Below are 17,337 nucleotides of genomic sequence, written 5' to 3'. Positions count from 1 at the left end.
ACTGACTAGGTATGAGAGCCTATGAAAATCCTTTGTTGTGGGATGATGACATTTGTGTTGGCTTAGTTTGCTGGGGCATTGGTGGACTGACACTTAGCGGTTATATGGCATGGCCCACAAAGATTTGGGAAACATCAGGCGGGGATTCTCCGGTCCCCCAGCTGTGTGCTTCACGGCGGTGCGCCGTTCTTGGCTGGCAGGATTCTATACACCTGCTGAAGAATGGGACTTCCCATTGAAGCCACCCCACACCACCAGGGAGCCAAGTATCTGTAACAGTAAATGATTCTTGTCTTTTGAGGGGTTTGCGTTAGCACTACCAGACTTCAGATCCTAGAGTTGACAGACAGAGACTTGATTCGATCAACCTGATTGAGCCAGAATTTGTTGAGCTCTACACTCCCTGTAGCAATAGATAACCTGAGATTACGAGAACTCATACTCAGCACCGGTGAGATGTCTTCACACACCTGCAGTGAGAAGCTTGATGACTAGCTGAAAGCAGTGACACTGTGTACTGACCTGTGCAGTGGCACTGACAATCATACTCCCACCAGAACATCCCACCACCATCATTGATGTTTTGTCCTGCGATATCAATATGGATGGAGACATGGAAGAAGGCGGGTTCTGCCCTTCAACTGTGAACGACAAAATGTCATAATTGAGACCGAAAATATCAAGCGCTGCAAAAACAGAATGCAATATGACCTGACAAGGAGTGCTCTGGCTGCTGCTGACAGTAGCTTTGGTCTGGTGGGAATGTCACCACTTAACCTCAGTCAGGCCTCAGGTTAAAATGATGTGAGCGTCCTTGCTGCCTGTAACTTACAATTACATCCAGCCGGCCAAGGGAGGGAGTGGAATAGCTCAGCTCACCCCACCCCCCACAAACACCCTCATCTCCCAGCTTAGTTTTAACTGCTCCAGACAGGCTGGTGGGTGGAGAGAGAGTAGAATTAGAATTCTCCAGGTGTCAACAGGCCATTTGACCATAGTGGACATCACAACTGAATCAAATTCCATCATGTGCGATGTGCACTGGCCAGAAGGTGTCAATGGATAGTCAGCAGGATCAAAAATGCTCTAACACCCTTCATGCCATTCGCTAACTCAGCCCCGAACTAAGGTTGAAGCTGTAACTTTCACAATCTTTTCCAGGGCATGCATTTATTACTGGAGCTGTACCTAAAGCACTCAGATTAAAAACAAACGTTCATTTTACGAATGATTGCAATAGTACTAACTTGTGTTGGATATCTGGCTGATTAAAAAAATGATTCTAATGCAAAGATGTTGATCCCCAACACTTTCTGGTGACCTCTACAATAGATGGAAATTCACTGTTCCTTGTCAGAGGCACAAGAAGACATGTGGTGCCCAGAATTAAGATGGGAGGCCTTAGCCCTTTCATCTGTACTTACCTGTTGCGATGTCTGGAAATGTATTATTTGGCCCGCAGAAATCTGCAAGCTGATTATTCAAGATGATGCCTGTACTTTTGGAAATGATCATGGAACCAAATCTATGGAAACAAAAATACACCTTAATCTCAAAATTTATCCAATTCGATTTAAAACCTAGGTCACGACTCAACGGATTTAAAACTAAGTCCTCTGCCGGGCATGTTTGGCAGGGTGATTTTTGGCAGCTGCAGCACCGAGAATCATCCTGCTATTCAACGGCACTTTGCTGGGTTTTTATAGCCTCGGTGAGTTTCTCTCCACCAAGGCTGCAGTTAGAGGCATTTCCTTGCGATTTGCAGATTGGGACACCATTTTGATTGGCAGCCCCGATCTTCACCCCCACCCCGCCCTTCCTTTCAAGCCACGCCTGCTTTCTGCCCTTCCCCTCACTTCCCCACCTTGTCAAAGCCCCTGGGAACGCCCTCCCCTCCCCCACCAATTGACAAGGTCCCACCAGGAACATCGTCCCCTGGCAGTGGCAACCTGGCACCAGGGCACCCTTGCACTGCCAGCTCAGCACCATGGCAGTGCCCCTGGCACCCTTGCAGTGTCACCCAGACACCCTTTATGGGTGGCAGTGCCAGGGTGCCCAGTGCCAGAGGGGGTGCCAGCGTATCATCCCGCCCCTGTGTGAGATCCCCCCCCCCGGGTGTGCTGTTATGCCTGGTCCATGTTTCTGTGGACCAGTACTAACCTGTGCCCTGTCGAGATCTTGCAGGCACGGTCGTTGAGACCCGGGCGCTGGGTAAATCCGGCATTCGAGTATTTACACGAGCCATTAGCCATGAATAAGCAGCCAGGTTTTTAGACACTGCCTCACATATCTGCTGCAGGACACTGGACTTCTGAGTTTTAAGCATTTTGCGGCAAAGCTGCTGTGCCAGGCAAAACTGAGGAGGGTAGGTTATCTCTGGGATAGAGAGGAGTGAATCATCCGAAGTGACACTGAGGAAGGAGGAAGCATCATCCCCACAAACCCCAGAATGCCTCTCTCTTGGATGGCCAGATGGTTATCACAGAGCCTTGGGCCATCCAGCGAAGAAGAACGTCACTTTCAGCTTTTATAGGCTTTCGAGTTTCACTGTGCAGATTGACTCCACCTTTGCCACGGATCCACTGCCACCTCTGCTGTCTCTGAAGATAGCAGCAGAAGCCTCACTTTCTATCAGCCCTGCGCCGTACTTGCAACAGTCAGGGTACAGCTTGAGGCTGCTGCAGAAGCAGTGCAGGAGACGAAGCCTGCAACAGGCCTGTCTCAGTGCCCCTGGGGATACTTCACCCCCCCAAGAAGCAGAAAGAACGTGGGTTGGGGACCTCTTAAGTTGGTGTGGTGGTCATTTTTACACCTGCACAATTTACCAAAACTTCCATTTAACGCTTCTTTAAGTTCCAATCCTATAGAAACCGTAGGGGCGCAATCTTCCCAAAATGGAATGAAGTCTCCTAACGAGCGCATTTAGCCTCATATTTCCCGGCACTCGCAGTGCTGAGAAGCACATGACTGTTCAACACGACTCATGTTGAATAAGGGGCCTGAATGGGGAACGCGCGGCTGAGACCGCACATAGCCCTATTGTTTACAATGGGGATCTCTGCTTAGTGCCTTGCTCTAATATGCAGCTTTGCCAAAAGTGATCCTGCCCATTGTTTAGAATCTCGTGAGGTGTTGTGAGCCGGGAAGATCCAGGGAGCGGCGAGCTGCTTTTCCGGCAAAGTGTGGCCGGAGGATTGCGCCCTAGATGTTTTTTGGCATTGAACATTAGGCTGGAATTTTCCGGCCGTTGGGGTTCTCTGTTCCCACTGGCAGCCCACCCCTGCCCGGCGGGTTTCCCAGCGGTGTGGGGGGGGCTTCGTTGGGAAATCCCTTTGACAAGCAGCAGGAGTGAAGAATCCCACATCGAGTGAACGGCGTACCACCGAGAAACTCGCAACTGGGGACCAGAGAATCCCGCCCTAAGTCTCTGAAAGAAACTCTTGCATTTAAATAGCACCCTTTACAATATAGCCAAATGAGGCATGTTTTGGGCACATATTATGGCGGGGTGTTAATGACCCCATAATCTAATGGGTGTTTTTGGCCCCAGTCGGGAATGCCCCACCAAGGCCCCATTTACCTCATTTCCTGCACTGAAGAGCAGGGTTCTGAGTGCTGCGAGAGGCCTCTTGCGAGATTTAACCGCCTCGTCGCATCACCACATTGGGCGTGATGAGGCCATTCAATTACACCCATGCTTTGTGTACATCAGGGTTCTTTTGATGTGTAGGCTCTGTTGCAATATCCTTGTGCACCAAATTGCACACGGCAAACCCCCACATACAGCAATGAGATAACAACCAGGTAATACAAAGAACAAAGAAAAGTACAGCACAGGAACAGGCCCTTCGGCCCTCCAAGCCCGTGCCGACCATGCTGCCCGTCTAAACTAAAATCTTCTACACTTCCAGGGTCCGTATCCCTCTATTCCCATCCTATTCATGTATTTAGCAAGATGCCCCTTAAATGTCACTATCGTCCCTGCTTCCACCACCTCCTCCGGCAGCGAGTTCCAGGCACCCACTACCCTCTGTGTAAAAAAACTTGCCTCGTACATCTACTCTAAACCTTGCCCCTCGCACCTTAAACCTATGCCCCCTAGTAATTGACCCCTCTACCCTGGGAAAAAGCCTCTGACTATCCACTCTGTCTATGCTCCTCATAATTTTGTAGACCTCTATCCGATCGCCCCATAACCTCCGCAATCTGCAGGAGTGGTGTTGATTGAGGGAAAAGTCCTGGCCAGGATGCCAGGGACTAACCTCCCTCCTCTTTTTGAAAAGAGCCACGGGATCATTCACACGTAGCTGAAATGGTAGGTGGGACATCAATTTAACATCTCATCAGCAAGTCAGTACACCTGGTGGTGCAGCAGCCTCTCGATTCTGCAATGAATTGGATTTTGTGCGCATGTCTTTGGAGTGGAACATGAAGCCAAAAGCTTCAGAGTCGCAGCCACAGTCCTACTAACTATGTCACAACACATGGACAGCAGTGATTTAATCAGGCAGCTTTGGAGGTGCTGTTGCTTGACAGCTGTCTCAATGCGACATTCAAATATACGAGGAAGGATTTCTTCACAACACATTCCATTTATATTCCCAGGGCACTGGTAAATGGATTTGAGTCAAATTCCTATGTATACTATTGATTTTAACAGGAAATTTCCCAGAGGAATTACAGGCCTTTGGTTATGTGACATAGCTAAATGAGCGTGTTTGGGTACCAACCACTGAGTATCTGTCACAGATTCATGTGATGGATGTTCTTGATGTGTAACTAGCATGTGATTACATTGTTATACGTTGCAAGAGATACCTGTACTTACAGGTGATTGATTGAGCTGGTGACAGAAACTGCATTGCCGTCTCTGTCTATCACTGAAACATGACTGGTGGCATACTTGTCAGGTGTTTGATGCTCAGCGGTGTAGTAATTTAGTGGATGGACTTTATCATCAATACGCTGTTGTGTGAGCTTGGCAAGCTGATCAGAGAGGAGGTCGGATATCTGAATTTACAGCAAAGAGAGACCAGAGGTTAGGGCTGAAAAAATTGCATGTGTCTATATCCCACAATACTGAGGTCATGGTATATCACAGGTCTCTGGAGCTGGACCCCAGAAAGAATGGGCATTTGTGGAGCTGACAGCCACTGGCCCAAAAAATGTTTCTCAAAAGAAAACCATGATTATACATTGATAATTTTCCTTGTTGGGACTACAAAAACTACCAGTTCAGGCCGGCCTTTGCAGAACAAGGTAACGAGCCCCAGCTGGGCGGGCCTCCACCCACTAACGGGGAAGCTCGTATTCTACGAGTCCCACAGGGAGATCGGTCAGGGGTCGGAATTCTCCGGCTGTTGGGATTCTCTTTTCCTGCAAGCAGCCCAACTCCCTCCCCACCCCCCTTTGTGGAGCTGACAGCCACTGGCCCAAAAAATGTTTCTCAAAAGAAAACCATGATTACACATTGCTAATTTTCCTTGCTGATGTTTCTGAAGAGAGTGTAACAATGGGAAAACTAACATGTGATTGGGCCTTCGGACCGATCATTCCAGTCAGCTGCCCGTTTCCAAATTTGAAGGCCTCGATGATACGATGGTATGTCTGCATCCTCTGGCTTCCCTCCATGGACTCAGCAGAAAACTTAAAGTCTGTTGAGATCAGAAAAAGATAAAATTACCATTCAATTCGCTTGGAACCCAGATCATTTGTTTATTGCTAGAATTCAATTCTGTCAATTTGATGGCTTCATCTGCATATCCCCCAAAAATACTGATTTAGGCAGTGGAATTGATACATGTTCCTGCCAGATTTTGGCGTCTCCCTATTCTTATTCAGAGCTGGTCCTTAAGTCAAAGGATTGAGAGGTAAATGATCGTGCACGCCTCATCACCAAACCCAGAGGTGCTCCGGGAAAACCCGGGTGGGGAATAGATGCCAGATTTTGTCAGTGATATTGACATCCCAAAAATGAGTTTAAACAGCATGGGTTTAAAAACGGAATAAGGCTCCAACTACACTCCCCGCCAAACACCCCGGGGCCGGTACAGAGTTATATATTAGGAGTTAAGCTCCCTCTATACTGGCCCATCAAACACCCACAAGCCCAATATAGCAACGGTTTGCTATATTGCCCCCTCCCCCATCTCCCCACCCTCCCCCCGCCCAACGCCCCCACCCTTCACACCGCACTTTACTAACAATTGTGCCTCAGCCACGCTATCACTGTGGGAATAGGATTTCAGTCCCATTTTCTCCTGATCATCTGCTGTGGATTTGTTGGGAGAACTGCACTCTGGATCATTCGTGTTGATATTTGGGCTGGATTCTCTGCCCCCCCCCCCCCCCCCCCACCCCCAGCCCCCTGTTTCCCGGTGGTGCGCCGCTGGCTGCCGCTGGGATTCTCTGCTCCCGCCGCCTGTCAATGGGATTTCCCAGTGAAGCCCCCCCACCACGCCGCGGAGAAACCCCCAGGTGGGGGTGCACTACCGGCGGGAAAAGGAAATTCCGACAGCCGGAAAATTCCAGCCATTATGGGCAGCACGGTAGCACAAGTGGATAGCACTGTGGCTTCACAGCGCCAGGGTCCCAGGTTTGATTCCCCGCTGGGTCACTGTCTGTGTGGAGTCTGCACGTTCTCCCCGTGTCTGCGTGGGTTTCCTCCGGGTGCTCCGGTTTCCTCCCACAGTCCAAAGACGTGCAGGTTAGGTGGATTGGCCATGATAAATTGCCCTTAGTGACCAAAAAGGTTAGGAGGGGTTACGGGGATAGGGGGAAGTGAGGGCTTAAGTGGGTCGGTGCAGACTCGATGGGCCGAATGGCTTCCTTCTGCACTGTATGTTCTATGTTCTATGTTCTATGTCTCCGGGGTTTCTTCCGATCAAGTTATGGAGCTAATTTGGAGAAATCACATGGAAACACAGTCAAATGGATGACAGGCATGAACAGATATAAATGAGAAGACAAATAGATGGGTACAGTTGCTGGTATGTGGTGATATAGTCATACCTACCTTTCAGGACATTGAGGATGAAGCTGAGAACGGCTCCCTTTGAAGGCTGGGGTGGAGAGTACATCATGTAGTTCCCCAGTGAAATGCTCAGGGGCTCCATCACTGAAGCGGTGTACTGATTCAAATCTTTGAATGTTAAAATGCTATCTGTGCACAAGGATAAAAGTGATGTCAGATTACTTTGAATGTGTAATAAATGCCCAGTGCTTGAGGTATGATCAGCAACATCAGTCCAGTTTGCAACCCCTCAGAATTAGCCTGGAATCTGCAGGCAGTAAGGGATCATCTTCCAAACACTGCAAGGCATTTATATTTATATATTCGCGCAACAAACATAATCACAAATCAAAACAAGCCAACAGGGCTGCAAATAACAAACTCAACAAAATACCTAACACCCCATCATCCCTCCTCCCACTTCCCAGCTCCCCTGCCTCCCCCTTTTAACCCCCCACCTCCGACCCACTCCTGACATCTTAACTTTTCTCAAAGAAGTCGCTAAACGGCTGCCATCTCTGGGCAAACCCCTCCACAGACCCCCTCAAGGCGAATTTTATTTTTTCTAGCCTGAGAAACTCACCCACACCCTTGGTTCCGGGGGTCCCAAGTCCCTCCATTCTAATAATATTGGTCTCTGGGCTTCCAGGGAGGCAAAGGCCAAAACATCGCCCTCTCTCTTCCCCTGGACTCCCGGGATCTCCGACACTCCGAAGATCGCTACTTCTGGATTCGGGACCACCTTCACCTTCAGGACCTCCGACATAACGCCAGCAAACCCCGGCCAGAATCCCCCAAAAGCTTCGGACATCCCAAAACATGTGGACATGATTTGCAGGCCCACCCGCACAAACCTGTCCTCCACCCCCTTAAAAAACCTGCTCATCCTGGCCACAGTCATGTGCGCCCTGTGGACCACCTTAAACTGGATAAGGTTAAGCCTAGAGCACAACGAGGATGCATTCACCCTCCTCAGAGCCTCCTCCTACAGGCCAGCCTCCAACTCCCTACCCAACTCTTCCTCCCACTCAGGCTTCACTACCCCTATCGGGGCTCCCTCCCAATCCAACAACTCCTTGGAAATTTCTGACACCTTCCCCCCCCCCCCGTTCTTGACACCACCTTGGCCTGTAGCCCTTGAGGCGGCAGATGAAGAAAAGACGGAACCTGCCTCAGAACAAAGTCCCTCACCTGCAAATACCGGAACCCATTTCTGACGGGCAGCTCAAATTCCTCCACCAATCCCCCCAAGCTCAGAAAGCTGCTGTCAGTTAACTGATCCCCATGCTGCTCAATGCCCGCCCAATGCCTACCCCAAAACCCCCCACCAGCCCCCCGGAGCAAACCGGTCATTCCCACAAATCGGTGCCCAAACCAAGGCCCCCTCCAGCCTCAGCTGCTGCCGCCACTTCCCCGCACCCTCAGGGCCGCCACCACTACCGGGCTTGTGGAGTATCTGGCCGGCGAGAACGGCAGAGGTATCGTGAGCAAAGCCCCCAAACCTCGTCTCCCTGCAAGAGGCTGCCTCCATCTGCTCCCACATCCACCCCTTCCCCACGATCCACTTCCTAACCAGCGGGTTCGCTGCCCAGTAAAAAGTTAGGGAGAGCCATCCCCCCCCCCCCCCCCCCCCCCCACTCCTCTCGACCCCGCTCCAGCAGCACCTTCTTCACCCACGGGGCTTTACCCGCCCACACAAACCCTGAAATCATCGCATTCACCCTCCTAAAGAAAGCTCTAGGAATAAAAATCGGGAGATTCTGGAACACAAACAATAACCTCTGAAGGACGACCATCTTCACCGATTCCACCCATCCCGCCACTCACAGTGGGAGCACATCCCGCCTCCTAAAACCCTCCTTCATCTGTTCCACATCACCCCCAGCCTCTTCCCATGCCCCCTCGCTTGAATCGGAAAAACCTCGCTCTTCCCCATATTCAATTTGTATCCCGAGAACCGGCCGAATTCCTCCAAAATACTCATTACTCCCCATACCTTCCAACAGGTCCGAAATATACAGCAGCAAGTCACCCGCATGCAGAGAGCCCCTATGCTCCACCCCACCGTACTGTCCCCTGCCATTCCCTTGATGCGCTCAGTGCCATTGCCAGTGGCTCTATAGTCAAGGCAAAGAGCAATGGGGAGAATGGACATCCCTGCCTCGTCCCCCGATGCAGCCTGAAATATTCCGAGCTCGCCCGGTTTGTCCGCACATTCATTACTGGTGCCTGGTACAGCAACCGGACCCAATCCACAAACCCCTGTGTCCAAACCTAAACCGCCCAGCACCTCCTACAAATAGTCCCACTCCAACTGATTGAAGGCTTTCTCCGCATCCATTGTGACCACCACCTCCACACTTCGTCCCTCTGGGGGCATCATTATCACATTCAGCAGCCTCCTGATGTTGGCCGACAGATGCCTCCCCTCAACAAACCCCGTCTGGTCCTCCCCATCACCCCTGGCATACAGTCCTCGATCCTTGAGGTCAAAATCTTGGCCAGTAACTTGGCATCCACATTTAACAACAAAATTGGCCTGTAAGACACACACTGCTCTGGATCCTTGTCTTTCTTTAAAATTAAGGAGATTGAGACCTGCGATAAAGTGGGGGGAGCACCCCACTGCTCCCTTGCCTCATTAAAAGCCCTCACCAACGGAGGTCACAGGTCCCCTGAAAACGTGTTGAAGAATTCCACTGGGAACCCGTCCGGGCCCGGGGCCTCCCCCCCCCCCCTGCACCACCCTAAGACCCTCCACAGCCTCCACCAGCCCAATGGGGGCTCCCAGCCCCTCCACCAGGTCCTCCTTCACCCTCAGGAACTCCAACGCCTCCAAGTATCCCCTCATTCCCTCCACCCCGGCCGGGGGCTCCAACTCATACAGCCTCTTGAAAAATCCCCAAACACCCCATTCACCCCCACCGGATCCAAGACCGTGTTCTTCCCCCCAGGCGCCGGAATGTGGCGACTAGGGGCTTTTCACAGTAACTTAATTGAAGCCTACTTGTGAAATAAGCGATTTTCATTTTCATTTGATTCACCCGATCCCTCACTTTTCCAATCTCCCCCGCTGCCTCAGTTGATGTGCCAGCATCCTACTAGCCTTTTCCTCGTATTCATAGACTGCCCCTTTCGCCCTCCTCAACTGCCCTATCATCTTCTCTGTGGATGATAACCCAAACTCCATCTGAAGTTTCTGTCACTCCCTCAACAACCCACCTCCGGGGCCTCCGAATACCTCCTGTCCACCTGCAAGATCTCTTCCACTAATCTCGCCAACTCTGCCCGCTCCATCTTATCCCAGTGTGCCCATAAACTCCACCCTTACTACTGCCTTCAATGCCTCCCACAGCGTGGCGGCCGATACCTTACCCGTGTCATTCAGCTCCACATATCCCTGAATGATAGCCCTTAGACACTGACAAACCTCCTCATCTGCCAACAGCCCCACATCCAGCCTCCACTGTGGGTGCTGCCCCCCTCCACCCCCCACAAACCGCCTCATCTTCCAACAGCCCCACATCCAGCCTCCACTGTGGGTGCTGCCCCCCTCCACCCCCCACAAACCGCCTCATCTTCCAACAGCCCCACATCCAGCCTCCACTGTGGGTGCTGCCCCCCTCCACCCCCCACAAACCGCCTCATCTTCCAACAGCACCACATCCAGCCTCCACTGTGGGTGCTGCCCCCCTCCACCCCCCACAAAACTCCTCATCTTCCAACAGCCCCACATCCAGCCCCCACTGTGGGTGCTGCCCCCCTGCCCCCATCCAACAATTTACCTGCAAGTCCAAACATTACGGCACATGGTCCGAAACTACAATTGCCGAATATTCCGAACCGACCATCCCGGCCAGCAACGTCCTATAGGTTAATCTTTTTTTTGACCAATTCTATTTATTGGTTATAAAAGCAATGGATATGGGAAACATGACCAATTTACTGACAGCCGAACATCACCCAACTGGTTAACCAAGAGTCTGTTAGCTTGTTAACTGATCAGGTAATTGAAGCCACACTCTTGGCCCTCGCTCGCATCACGAACCAGCCATCCAGACAGCTGAGCGAAATCAGCCCCCGATCAAATGAAAGCTTCATTTCATTTTTTTCTTTTATCTTTCCCTTTGCTTCTCCTCCATTTGTTTTCTTCTTCTTTCCATCCCAAAAACATTCATTCAGTAACAGGTCTAGCAGGGCTCCTTCAATGGTAACTTGTGAAACGGGCAGCTATAGGCCCAATGTCCTGGGCAGAGTGCGTGCAATGGCGTGTGTTGGGAGTATGTGCAATGTCAAGCGTTGGGAGTGCGTGCAATGTCATGTGTTGGGAGTGCGTGCAATGTCATGTTCTGGGAGTACGTGCAATGTCATGTGTTGGGAGTGCGTGCAATGTCGTGTGTTGGGAGTGCGTGCAATGTCGTGTGCTGGGAGTGCGTGCAATGTCATGTGCTTGGAGTGCGTGCTGTCTTATGTGCTAGGTGTGCATGCAATGTCGTGTGCTAGGTGTGCGTGCAATGCCATGTGCTGGGAGTGCATGCATTGTCATGTGCTAGGAGTGCGTGCAATGTCATGTGCTGGAGTATGTGCATTGTCATGTGCTGGGAGTGCGTGCTGTATCATGTGCTAGGTGTGCATGCAATGTCGTGTGCTAGGTGTGCGTGCAATGTCATGTGCTGGGAGTGCGTGCATTGCCATGTGCTAAGAGTGTGTGCAATGTCATGTGCTGGGAGTGCGTGCATTGTCATGTGCTGGGAGTGCGTGCTGTATCATATGCTGGGAGTGCGTGCAATGTCATGTGTTGGGAGGGCGTGCAAAGTATTGTGTTGGGAGTGCGTGCAATGTCATGTGTTGTGAGTGCGTCCAATGTCGTGTGCTGGGAGTGTGTGCAATGTCATGTGCTGGGAGTGCGTGCAATGTCATGCGCTGGGAGTGCGTGCAATGTCATGTGCTGGGAGTTCGTGCAATGTCATGTGCTGGGAGTGCGTTCATTGTCATGTTCTGGAAGTACGTGCAATGTCATGTGTTGGGAGTGCGTGCAATGTCATGTGTTGGGAGTGCGTGCAATGTCGTGTGCTGGGAGTGCGTGCATTGTCACGTGCTAGTAGTGCATGCAATGTCATGTGTTGGCAGTGCGTGCAATGTCATGTGCTGGGGGTGCGTTCAATGTCATGTATCGGGAGTGCGTGCAATGTCATGTATTGGGAGGTCATGCAATGTCATGTGTTTGGAGTGCGTGCATTGTCATGTGCTGGGAGTGCGTGCAATGTCATGTGCTGGGAGTGCGTGCAATGTCATGTGCTGGGAGTGCGTGCAATGTCATGTGTTGGGAGTGCGTGCAATGTCGTGTGTTGGGAGTGCGTGCATTGTCATGTGTTGGGAGTGCGTGCATTGCCATGTGCTAAGAGTGCGTGCAATGTCATGTGCTGGGAGTGCGTGCATTGTCATGTGCTGGGAGTGCGTGCTGTATCATATGCTGGGAGTGCGTGCAATGTCATGTGTTGGGAGGGCGTGCAATGTATTGTGTTGGGAGTGCGTGCAATGTCATGTGTTGTGAGTGCGTCCAATGTCGTGTGCTGGGAGTGTGTGCAATGTCATGTGCTGGGAGTGCTTGCAATGTCATGCGCTGGGAGTGCGTGCAATGTCATGTGCTGGGAGTTCGTGCAATGTCATGTGCTGGGAGTGCGTTCATTGTCATGTTCTGGAAGTACGTGCAATGTCATGTGTTGGGAGTGCGTGCAATGTCATGTGTTGGGAGTGCGTGCAATGTCGTGTGCTGGGAGTGCGTGCATTGTCACGTGCTAGTAGTGCATGCAATGTCATGTGTTGGCAGTGCGTGCAATGTCATGTGCTGGGGGTGCGTTCAATGTCATGTATCGGGAGTGCGTGCAATGTCATGTATTGGGAGGTCATGCAATGTCATGTGTTTGGAGTGCGTGCATTGTCATGTGCTGGGAGTGCGTGCAATGTCATGTGCTGGGAGTGCGTGCAATGTCATGTGTTGGGAGTGCGTGCAATGTCGTGTGTTGGGAGTGCGTGCATTGTCATGTGTTGGGAGTGTGTGCAATGTCATGTGTTGGGAGTGCATGCAATGTCATGTGTTGGGAGTGCGTGCAATGTCCTGTGTTGGGAGTGCGTACATTGTCATGTGTTGGGAGTGCGTGCAATGTCATGTGTTGGGAGTGCGTGCAATGTCATGTGTTGGGCGTGCGTGCTATGTCATGTGTTGGGAGTACGTGCAATGCCGTGTGTTGTGAGTGCGTGCATTATTGTGTGCTGGGAGTGCGTGCAATGTCATATGCTGGGAGTGCGTGCAATGTCATGTGTTGTGAGTGCGTGCAATGTCCTGTGTTGCGAGCGCGTGCATTGTCGTGTGCTGGGAGTGCGTGAATTGTCATGTGTTGGGAGTGCGTGCAATGTCATGTGTTGGGAGTGCGTGCTATGTCATGTGTTGGGAGTGCGTGCTATGTCATGTGTTGGGAGTGCGTGCAATGTTGTGTGTTGAGTGCGTGCAATATTGTGTGCTGGGAGTGCGTGCAATGTCATGTGCTGGGAGTGCGTGCAATGTCATGTGTTGGGAGTGCGTGCAATGTCGTGTGTTGGGAGCGCGTGCTTTGTCGTGTGCTGGGAGTGCGTGAATTGTCATGTGTTGGGAGTGCATGCAATGTCATGTGTTGGGAGTGCGTGCAATGCCATGTGTTGGGAGTGCGTGCAATGTCATGTGCTGGGAGTGCGTGCATTGTCACGTGCTGGGAGTGCATGCAATGTCACGTGTTGGCAGTGCGTGCAATGTCATGTGCTGGGGGTGCGTGCAATGTCATGTATCGGGGGTGCGTGCAATGTCATGTATTGGGAGTGTGTGCAATGTCATGTGTTGGGAGTGCGTGCAATGTCATGTGTTGGGAGTGCGTGCAATGTCCTGTGTTGGGAGTGCGTACATTGTCATGTGTTGGGAGTGCGTGCAACGTCATGTGTTGGGAGTGCGTGCAATGTCCTGTGTTGGGAGTGCGTACATTGTCATGTGTTGGGAGTGCGTGCAATGTCATGTGTTGGGAGTGCGTGAAATGTCATGTGTTGGGAGTGCGTGCTATGTCATGTGTTGGGAGTACGTGCAATGTCGTGTGTTGTGAGTGCGTGCAATATCGTGTGCTGGGAGTGCGTGCAATGTCATGTGCTGGGAGTGCGTGCAATGTCATGTGTTGGGAGTGCGTGCAATGTCGTGTGTTGGGAGCGCGTGCATTGTCGTGTGCTGGGAGTGCGTGAATTGTCATGTGTTGGGAGTGCGTGCAATGTCATGTGTTGGGAGTGCGTGCTATGTCATGTGTTGGGAGTACGTGCAATGTCGTGTGTTGAGAGTGCCTGCAATATTGTGTGCTGGGAGTGCGTGCAATGTCATGTGCTGGGAGTGCGTGCAATGTCATGTGTTGGGAGTGCGTGCAATGTCGTGTGTTGGGAGCGCGTGTTTTGTCGTGTTCTGGGAGTGCGTGAATTGTCATGTGTTGGGAGTGCGTGCAATGTCATGTGTTGGGAGTGCGTGCAATGCCATGTGTTGGGAGTGCGTGCATTGTCATGTGTTGGGAGTGCGTGCAATGTCATGTGTTGGGAGTGCATGCAATGTCATGTGTTGGGAGTGCGTGCAATGTCATGTGTTGGGAGTGCGTGCAATGTCATGTGTTGGGAGTGCGTGCAATGTCATGCGTTGGGAGTGCGTGCAATGTCATGTTTTGGGAGTGCGTGCAATGTCATGTGCTGGGAGTGCGTGCAATGTCATGTGTTGGGAGTGCGTGCAATGTCATGTGCTGGGAGTGCGTGCAATGTCATTTCTATTTATTGGTTATAAAAGCAATGGATGTGGGAAACATGACCAATTTACTGACAGCCAAACATCACCCAACTGGTTAACCAAGAGTCTGTTAGCTTGTTAACTGATCAGGGAATTGAAGCCACACTCTTGGCCCTCGCTCGCATCACGAACCAGCCATCCAGCCAGCTGAGCTCAATCAGCCCCCGATCAAATGAAAGCTTCATTTCATTTTTTTCTTTTATCTTTCCCTTTGCTTCTCTTCCATTTGTTTTCTTCTTCCTTCCATCCCAAAAACATTCATTCAGTCACAGGTCTAGCAGGGCTCCTTCAATGGTAACTTGTGAAACGGGCAGCTATAGGCCCAATGTCCTGGGCAGAGTGCGTGCAATGGCGTGTGTTGGGAGTATGTGCAATGTCAAGCGTTGGGAGTGCGTGCAATGTCGTGTGTTGGGAGTGCGTGCAATGTCGTGTGCTGGGAGTGCGTGCAATGTCATGTGCTTGGAGTGCGTGCAATGTCATGTGCTGGAGTATGTGCATTGTCATGTGCTGGGAGTGCGTGCTGTATCATGTGCTAGGTGTGCATGCAATGTCGTGTGCTAGGTGTGCGTGCAATGCCATGTGCTGGGAGTGCATGCATTGTCATGTGCTAGGAGTGCGTGCAATGTCATGTGCTGGAGTATGTGCATTGTCATGTGCTGGGAGTGCGTGCTGTATCATGTGCTAGGTGTGCATGAAATGTCGTGTGCTAGGTGTGCGTGCAATGTCATGTGCTGGGAGTGCGTGCATTGCCATGTGCTAAGAGTGCGTGCAATGTCATGTGCTGGGAGTGCGTGCATTGTCATGTGCTGGGAGTGCGTGCTGTATCATATGCTGGGAGTGCGTGCAATGTCATGTGTTGGGAGGGCGTGCAATGTATTGTGTTGGGAGTGCGTGCAATGTCATGTGTTGTGAGTGCGTCCAATGTCGTGTGCTGGGAGTGTGTGCAATGTCATGTGCTGGGAGTGCGTGCAATGTCATGCGCTGGGAGTGCGTGCAATGTCATGTGCTGGGAGTTCGTGCAATGTCATGTGCTGGGATTGCGTTCATTGTCATGTTCTGGAAGTATGTGCAATGTCATGTGTTGGGAGTGCGTGCAATGTCATGTGCTGGGGGTGCGTTCAATGTCATGTATCGGGAGTGCGTGCAATGTCATGTATTGGGAGGTCATGCAATGTCATGTGTTTGGAGTGCGTGCATTGTCATGTGCTGGGAGTGCGTGCAATGTCATGAGCTGGGAGTGCGTGCAATGTCATGTGTTGGGAGTGCGTGCAATGTCGTGTGTTGGGAGTGCGTGCATTGTCATGTGTTGGGAGTGTGTGCAATGTCATGTGTTGGGAGTGCATGCAATGTCATGTGTTGGGAGTGCGTGCAATGTCCTGTGTTGGGAGTGCGTGCAATGTCCTGTGTTGGGAGTGCGTGCAATGTCATGTGTTGGGAGTGCGTGCAATGTCATGTGTTGGGCGTGCGTGCTATGTCATGTGTTGGGAGTACGTGCAATGCCGTGTGTTGTGAGTGCGTGCATTATTGTGTGCTGGGAGTGCGTGCAATGTCATATGCTGGGAGTGCGTGCAATGTCATGTGTTGTGAGTGCGTGCAATGTCCTGTGTTGCGAGCGCGTGCATTGTCGTGTGCTGGGAGTGCGTGAATTGTCATGTGTTGGGAGTGCGTGCAATGTCATGTGTTGGGAGTGCGTGCTATGTCATGTGTTGGGAGTGCGTGCTATGTCATGTGTTGGGAGTGCGTGCAATGTTGTGTGTTGAGTGCGTGCAATATTGTGTGCTGGGAGTGCGTGCAATGTCATGTGCTGGGAGTGCGTGCAATGTCATGTGTTGGGAGTGCGTGCAATGTCGTGTGTTGGGAGCGCGTGCTTTGTCGTGTGCTGGGAGTGCGTGAATTGTCATGTGTTGGGAGTGCGTGCAATGTCATGTGTTGGGAGTGCGTGCAATGCCATGTGTTGGGAGTGCGTGCAATGTCATGTGCTGGGAGTGCGTGCATTGTCACGTGCTGGGAGTGCATGCAATGTCACGTGTTGGCAGTGCGTGCAATGTCATGTGCTGGGGGTGCGTGCAATGTCATGTATCGGGAGTGCGTGCAATGTCATGTGTTGGGAGTGCGTGCAATGTCCTGTGTTGGGAGTGCGTACATTGTCATGTGTTGGGAGTGCGTGCAACGTCATGTGTTGGGAGTGCGTGCAATGTCCTGTGTTGGGAGTGCGTACATTGTCATGTGTTGGGAGTGCGTGCAATGTCATGTGTTGGGAGTGCGTGAAATGTCATGTGTTGGGAGTGCGTGCTATGTCATTTGTTGGGAGTACGTGCAATGTCGTGTGTTGTGAGTGCGTGCAATATCCTGTGCTGGGAGTGCGTGCAATGTCATGTGCTGGGAGTGCGTGCAATGTCATGTGTTGGGAGTGCGTGCAATGTCGTGTGTTGGGAGCGCGTGCATTGTCGTGTGCTGGGAGTGCGTGAATTGTCATGTGTTGGGA

The 17,337-nt window shown here is 51.5% G+C and overlaps 1 protein-coding gene across 1 annotated transcript in view; it reads right to left on the bottom strand.

The window, feature by feature from the left end:
* Positions 1 to 17,337, bottom strand: part of LOC140410765 (glutathione hydrolase 5 proenzyme-like) — a 192,052-nt gene that overhangs the window by 28,434 nt on the left and 146,281 nt on the right. Inside the window, exons 6-10 of the mRNA XM_072499358.1 lie at positions 7,016 to 7,162; positions 5,527 to 5,654; positions 4,829 to 5,010; positions 1,425 to 1,525; positions 523 to 641 (exon numbers count right to left, since the gene is read on the bottom strand). Of these exons, the coding sequence (XP_072355459.1) occupies positions 523 to 641; positions 1,425 to 1,525; positions 4,829 to 5,010; positions 5,527 to 5,654; positions 7,016 to 7,162 (677 nt within the window). The remainder of the gene's footprint in view (positions 1 to 522; positions 642 to 1,424; positions 1,526 to 4,828; positions 5,011 to 5,526; positions 5,655 to 7,015; positions 7,163 to 17,337) is intronic.

This window comes from Scyliorhinus torazame, chromosome 1, assembly GCF_047496885.1.
Source record: "Scyliorhinus torazame isolate Kashiwa2021f chromosome 1, sScyTor2.1, whole genome shotgun sequence".
Taxonomy (NCBI): domain Eukaryota; kingdom Metazoa; phylum Chordata; class Chondrichthyes; order Carcharhiniformes; family Scyliorhinidae; genus Scyliorhinus; species Scyliorhinus torazame.
Note: the sequence above shows the minus strand (reverse complement) of the source record. Positions and strands in the feature narration are given on the sequence as shown.